General features: G+C 41.7%; 1 protein-coding gene across 1 annotated transcript; it reads left to right on the top strand.

Moving 5' to 3' along the window:
* The first annotated feature begins 897 nt into the window (after positions 1–897).
* LOC112763409 (uncharacterized) lies at positions 898–1,765 on the top strand. The gene is made up of 2 exons (XM_025809090.1): positions 898–1,375; positions 1,695–1,765. Exons 1-2 carry the CDS (start codon positions 898–900, stop codon positions 1,763–1,765), a joined length of 549 nt encoding a protein of 182 aa, XP_025664875.1.
* The last annotated feature ends 5,472 nt before the right edge of the window (positions 1,766–7,237 follow it).

Below are 7,237 nucleotides of genomic sequence, written 5' to 3'. Positions count from 1 at the left end.
CTTACCATCTTCAGTGATTCACAAGTAGTCACCTCACAAATAGAATGGAGCTACCAAGCTAAGGATCCCATAATGAAAAAATACCTGGACAAAACCAGAGAACAGCTCGGACAGTTCGGGGGATATGAGGTCCGACATATGCCTCGGGAACAGAATGCCCGAGCTGATGCACTTTCAAAACTAGCCAGCACCAAACCAGGGGGCAATAATAGAAGCCTCATCCAAGAAACACTGCAAAGTCCATCAATCTTGGAGGAAGAAAAAGTCCTAACCATATCAGGTCAGGATCAAGGATGGATGACTCCCATAATCAACTACCTCAAGTCTGAAACACTCCCCACAGATAAAAAGGAGGCAAAAAGGCTAGTATGAGAAGCACAGTACTACACCATAGTGGGAAACATCCTATATAGGAGAGGGATTTCAACACCCCTCCTAAAATGTGTGCTGACCTCCGACACAAGGGAAGTCCTGAAAGAAGTACACATTAGTATATGTGGCAACCACCTGGGGGCACGAGCGCTTTCGAAAAAGGTACTCTGAGCTGGTTTCTACTGGCCAACCTTACAAAAGGAGGCAATAGAGTTCGTCAAGAAATGCCAACCATACCAGAAGCACGCCAACTTCCATATAGCTCCACCTGAGAAGCTCATCTGTATTACATCACCCTGGCCATTTGCAAAGTGGGGGCTCGACCTCCTCGGACCCTTCTCCCAAGAATCAGGGTAAGTCAAGTTTCTCATTGTAGGCATAGGCTACTTCACAAAGTGGATTGAGGCAGAGCCATTAGCTACTGCCACCGCCCAAAGAAGTCAGAAATTCTTATACAGAAACATTGTCACAAGGTTTGGGGTTCCGTACTCCATCACCATAGATAATAGTACTCAATTCACCGACATGGGTTTCAGGAAATTGGTAGCTAATCTAAAAATAAAGCACCAATTCACCTCTGTAGAACACCTGCAGGCCAATGGACAGGTAGAAGCCGCCAACAAGGTCATATTGACCGGGTTGAAACGGAGACTACAGGATGCAAAGGGAGCTTGGGCTCAAGAGCTCCCACAAATCCTATGGGCATATCGGACAACACCACACTCCACCACCGGAGAGTCACCATTCCGACTTGCTTACAGAATGGAGGCAATGATCCCTGTAGAGGTAGAAGAGGAATCCCCTAGAGTGATCCTCTACAACGAAGATACCAACTCCCAAACTCAAAGGGAAGAGCTCGACCTACTTCTAGAGGTCCGAGAAAGCGCTCGAATTAGAGAGGAAGTGCTAAAACATCGAATGGCCCTAAGGTATAATAAGAAGGTAGTCCGGCAAAGCTTCGCCACCAACGATCTTATTTTAATCCGGAATGATATCGGAGCAGGTCGGTCAGGAGAAGGGAAGCTGGTAGCCAACTGGAAAGGACCATACCAAGTTGCAGAAGTATTGGGGAAAGGTTACTACATGGTGTCCGACCTCGAAGGGCGGGAGCTATCAAGGTCATGGCATGCCTGTAACCTAAGAAGGTACTATAGCCAGAAAATAGTAAAAGATCTTAGGTCAAGGCGCACTCTTTTTCCTAAAAAAGGTTTTTTAACGAGGCGCCAGGCCGAGATCTAGAAAGCTGCCCGATCTAGAAGGGTAAGCACTAACATGTACACACTCTTATCCATATCATTTTATTATTTAAATAAAATTTTCAGATTCCCTAAAAAGTTTCCTACTAAGACGCATTAATTTACGCTTAAAAGCAAAATTCATCGACCGATCATAAAGAGGTTGGCAAGGTGAAGCGATAAAGCTCGGATTAATACAAGGAGTTATAAAAAGTGACCCATATAAAGTGACCTGACAAGGTTTGACTAAAAATGGAATTACTAAAAATAAATCGAGAAGGCCCGACAGAGAAGTCGGACTAGTATAAAAGGATCACTAAAAAGGGACAAAAACATCTCGCAAAGGCCGAGGGAAGACCAAGGCCAGAAGTGCTTAGCTGAAAGGTATAAGTCTTGAAAAAAGACATTACTTAAAAAGCAAAGCACAAGTCGGAACGGCGCTAAAAAATCATCCAACTAAACTATAAAGAAAAGGTTCCTTATCGGAACACTACCTAGAAAGTTGTTGGAATATGACTAAAAAGCCCGAACAATGAGGAGAAATAGGTCGGCACCCAAAAAGGCATAACCTAAAGGGACGAATACGACCTCAACAAGAATAAGCGAAAAGCCAAAAAGGTTGAAAAATAACTTAAGGCTCAAAAGTGCTTAGCTAAAAAGGATACGACTCCACTTAAAGAAAGCACGATCTCAAATTGAGGCTAAAAAGTCGTCCAAAGCAAACTAAAAAGTAACTATACCTAAAAAGTTATAAGGACTCGACTAAAAAGCCCAGATGGCAACCTAAGAGGAAAACTCAACTAAAGAGCCAGAACGGCTAGGAGTGAGGTAGCTGACCAAAAGGATAGCACAAATCAACTCCCTCCAAACAAAGGTTGCAAAACAACCTCCAAATATATGCATCTCGACACAAGTAAAAAGTATCAATTAAAAACATTAAAAGACTCAAGGGCTGCCTAAAGAGGAGCCCAAGAGTTTAAAAGGGTTTTGTTTTCAAAATAAAAGTTGCTAGGAAGCAACTAAAGTGTCAGCAGAATGATCCATAGAAGACATACACAGCAAAAAGTTCAAAAAGTTCACAAGCTGGAGCACACCAATACATAAACAATATGAAGAGATTACTACAAAGGATCCAAGTTTGCCTCAGTGGCTGCATCCTTAGAAGAAGGAGGCCTGGTCGCGAGCGGGGTGGCATTAACGACTCCATCCGACCCACCCAAAATCTCCACATCGGGCTCGGGCTCCGGAGGAACCACCTTGGCAGAAGGAGTCGAAGAGGCTGAAGCTATAGAAGCCTTGGCTGGTGGCACAGGAGGAGGACCCTCATCTTCATCATCTGAGGCAGGCACGATCTTGTCGTCCTCCACCACATTATCCAGACTTAATAAAGTAAGGCCGAGCTTAGGGGCAAAAACCCGGACCTGGGCCTTCAAATTTTCATACGCATCAGTTACACTGTCCACCATATGACCTTGGAGCTCGGCATAATCAGCATGGGCAGACTGAAGTCTCTCCCTAGTTTCCAGCAGCTCACCATATGTACGGGTGTAGCTCTCCTTGTACTTTTTTGCCGTCCCTTAGCCAGGTTTGCAGCTGCCTCAGCAGCAGTAGCTCGAGACTTCTCCTTCTCCATATCAAACTCCAACTTAGCCACCCTAGCATCTAGCTCATCCTTCAAACCCTTAATTCTATCAAACTCTGACTTGGCGTCTTCCATAAAGGCCTTAGTCGCATGAACTGGGGAATCCCGGACAACACGAGATAAAGTCGCACCCAGGTTGGCCATCCAAATACTATTGCTAATAATAAAATCCAGATGATGAAAGATGGACACATCATCCAACGGAACTTTACCATGAGGAGCTATCACCTCGGTAGCAAAACCCATGCCATCAAAGTCCTTATCATTCAGATCATAAGTACCAATAGTTTTTTGCCGCTTTGGAGGAGGACCACCAGCAGCAGGAGAGGAAACAGCACCAGAGGTCGGTTGAACAGGGTCAGAAGGAATCGTCCGAACACGTGGTGTCGGAATGATCTTCCTCGGGCTTGGAAAGTTAGAAGTCGGCTTCTTCGGGGGCACCTATGAAGACCATCTCTGAAAAGGAAGCCAGAAAAATAAGTTACAATAATAGAAAGGGTTAAAATTCATATTGAAAAGAGGGAAAAAGAAACCGCGAAGTGAAAGCACCATCAAGTAGTATTAAAAGCGCATGCATGTTCCCGAGCAAATAACCCCCCCTCGAGGAATGAATGCGACGATAAAGGAGCTGAAAAAAAAAGCTTCGCATTTAAAAAACTCGCAAATGGAAGAAACTGAGTAAACCAAGATGCTTGAGCATGACTTCCCCAAAGAGATCGAAGCTCTGAAAAGCACGATCTCATGGAAAGGTCCAAACTCAAGCAAGAGCACTGTTCATACCCTGGACCGAGCTGTATTACCCTGGTTGGACGACGTTAGAGCGACCGACCTCTCGTAAAGGTTGGCTCACAACCGACCTCTTCTTAAAAAGGTCGGCCAAATCACCATAGAGGCCCAAGTAGGCCCAAACAAAAGTACGCAGCCCACTCTAAAGGCGACTGGCCTGAAAGATAAGGTGACTTCGCTCAAAGATAAGATAAGATAACTAACTTATCTCCAGAAAGGTCACTCCACACTATTATAAATACACTGGAGCACCCAGGTATAACTCATACTCTGATTCTACAAAAAACCTGCCTAAAGCACGTACTAACTTAAGCATTGGAGTCTCTTGCAGGTACCACGACCCTCCGGTTACGAAGGATCAGCAGCATCTCCAACTCTACCAGGTCAGACACAGCAGAACCGACCAGCACAAAAGATATCGTCCGAGATCAACCTTCAGTTTTAGGTAACCCTTGGAACACTGCCCATAAAGGTTTTAAACTCTTTCAAATGGATGTCGAGTGTGCCTTTTTAAATGGCTTTATTGATAGAGAAGTGTACGTAGCCCAACCCCCCGGCTTTGAAAATAATGAGTTTCTAAACCATGTTTTTAAACTTTCAAAAGCTCTATACGGTTTGAGACAAGCTCCAAGAGCTTGGTATGAAAAACTTAGTTCTTTCTTGTTACAAAATGATTTTCCAAAGGGCACTACAGATACTACTCTCTTCATTAAAGATTCTAATGATCATTTCATACTTGTTCAAGTGTATATGGATGACATTGTATTTGATTCGGCAAATGAAAACTTGTGTGAAGAATTTGGAAAACTAATGACTAGTGAGTTTGATATGAGTATGATCGGAGAACTCACATTCTTCCTTGGATTACAAATCAAACAAACTCCTAGTGATATTTTTGTACACCATGGTAAATATATGCCAAAGAATTAGTAAAGAAATTCAGTTTAGAAAATTCTAAACCTATGAGTACTCCAATGCATCCTATTACAAAACTTGACAAGGATGAAAATGGGAAAGATGTTGATGAAACTCGATATAGAGGAATGTCGGATCACTTATGTATCTAACATCCTCTAGACCGGACATTGTTCAAAGTGTCGGTGTGTGCTCTAGATTTAATCTCACCCAAAAAAATCACATCTTTCGGCTGTTAAACGGATCATTAGATACATCAAAGGCACATCTGATCTTGATCTGTGGTATTCTAAAACTGAGGAATTCTGTGTAGTTGGGTATTGTGATGCAGATTTTGCAAGTGATCGTGTGGATAGGAGAAGCACTTCAGGGATATGTTGCTTTTTTGGATAATCCTTGAACTTTTGGTCAAGCAAAAAGCAAGCTATTGTTGCTTTGTCAACAGCAAAGGCCGAATATATTTCAGCCTCCTCTTGCTGCTCTCAGTTAATTTGCCTCAAAACTCAGCTTGCCGATTACAAACTGAAAGCCAATGGTATCCCTTTATTTCGTGACAACTTGAGTGCCATAAATATATCTAAAAATTATGTTTTACACTCAAGAACTAAGCACACTGAAGTTAGGTATCATTCTATAAGAGAACATGTGCAAAAGGGAATAATTGATATTCAATTTATAAAATTGGAGGATCAATTGGCTGATATCTTCACTAAACCTTTGTGTGAAGATAGGTTTTGTAAACTAAGAACTGCACTGAAAATGGTTGATGCTAAGTCCTTGAATTAATCGTGCTTAAAGTGTTCTCTGGTTGTTTTTATCTCACAGGTCATAGGGAGACAAAACTGAGCAGATGATGACTTCCTATATGTTCCTTGAGGCTCTAACGAAGCCCTAAACATATTTGTGGTCCTAAACTGGAAACAAATCCATGGTGGCCTAGTATAGTTCGTTGACACTACCTCTGGGCCTATGTGAAAAAGGTTTTGTTTAATGAAATGGGCCTCTTGTTTATTTTGATCATAAAATTAAAAATGAAAATTCTGGATTTTATTTCACCTTAAGTCATGTCTGTCAGTCACATTTCAAATCAACATGTCTGGTCTCTTCAAAAATTTTTTTTTATTTTAAAATCCCTCGAGTCCCGTTTTAATTAGTTTAAATTTTCAAGGAAGTTCCTTTTGTATTTAAGGTAATTTTTCTTTTTCTTCAACCAAGAAAACTTCTCTCCTACTCACTACTCTATACTGTCATATTCTCTTACCTCTTCACATTTCTTTCTTCTTCATGATGAGAAAGAAAGTGGGTATTCGTAGAGGCACCAGTTCTTAGCTCCCTCCTCATTACCCTCTTCCTTTCAAGTCTCAATCTCACACTCACATACATATTCACTCACACTCCTCCTCCTCATATTCCTCTCAACCTCTGGCTTCAATGGACAAAATGAAGACTACCAATCCAAGGCCCTCATTTGCACCACAAGAAGCTGGCTCTTTTAGTGTGAAAGCAAGAAAAGGCAAACGACCAATGACTGACGAGGAATACCCGCAGTCTCCTCCTCCTCCTCATTCATCCTCACATCCCTTTAGATGCTCCATCCCTTCTAGTCATCCTTCCAAAGGTACCAAAAGACTTGCCCTTCAATCTATCACTGAACCTCCTAATCTTGACTCACTTGATAAATCTCACTTTGGAAAACATTCTCATTCTCACTATGATTCTCTTTGTTTTTTTTCTTACATAAACTTTGAGTTTCACAAAGAGGTCATTTCCAACCGTACTCTATGTCCATTCTATGTCGCTGACTTGGATGCCCTGGCTAACAAGGGTATTAATTTTAAAGAAATTTTTTATCTGTTAAAATGTAAAAACCTCTTCAAAATCCGAAAGCTTGTGCATCCTAACTTGGTTAGGGAATTTTACGCAAATATGTTGTATCATGATGGAGACATTCACTCATATGTTAAGGGCTGTCAAATCATTTTGAACAAAGAATCCCTTTGTCATGCACTTGATTATGATGATATAGGGGTTAAAGCCTTTGTATTTAGTAAATGGGACAATAATCTGAGTATATCATCTAAGGACGCTCTAACTAACATATGTGAAAATTTCTCTCTCATGGATGGTATGACACCCACTCACAGAGCTCTAGGTCCTATTGGAACTCATCTTCACCGCATCATAACCCACATTATCCTGACTCAAAGTGGATCTTTTTATATGGTCACCATTTGTGACACATTAGTTCTGTATGCAATTCTCAATCTCGCTCCTATTTCATTTGTAT

The sequence above is a fragment of the Arachis hypogaea genome, chromosome 17 (genome assembly GCF_003086295.3).
Source record: "Arachis hypogaea cultivar Tifrunner chromosome 17, arahy.Tifrunner.gnm2.J5K5, whole genome shotgun sequence".
NCBI lineage: Eukaryota > Viridiplantae > Streptophyta > Magnoliopsida > Fabales > Fabaceae > Arachis > Arachis hypogaea.
The sequence above is the reverse complement of the archived record's forward strand: the minus strand, read 5'-3'. Positions and strand labels throughout refer to the sequence as shown.

What these genes read in the sequence shown, in the direction of transcription:
- LOC112763409 (XM_025809090.1), top strand. Translation starts at nt 898, where the DNA reads ATGGGTTTCAGGAAATTGGTAGCTAATCTAAAAATAAAGCACCAATTC. An exon ending in CCGGAATGATATCGGAGCAG is followed by an intron (nt 1,376 to 1,694) that starts GTCGGTCAGGAG and finishes TAAAATTTTCAG; the next exon opens with ATTCCCTAAAAAGTTTCCTA.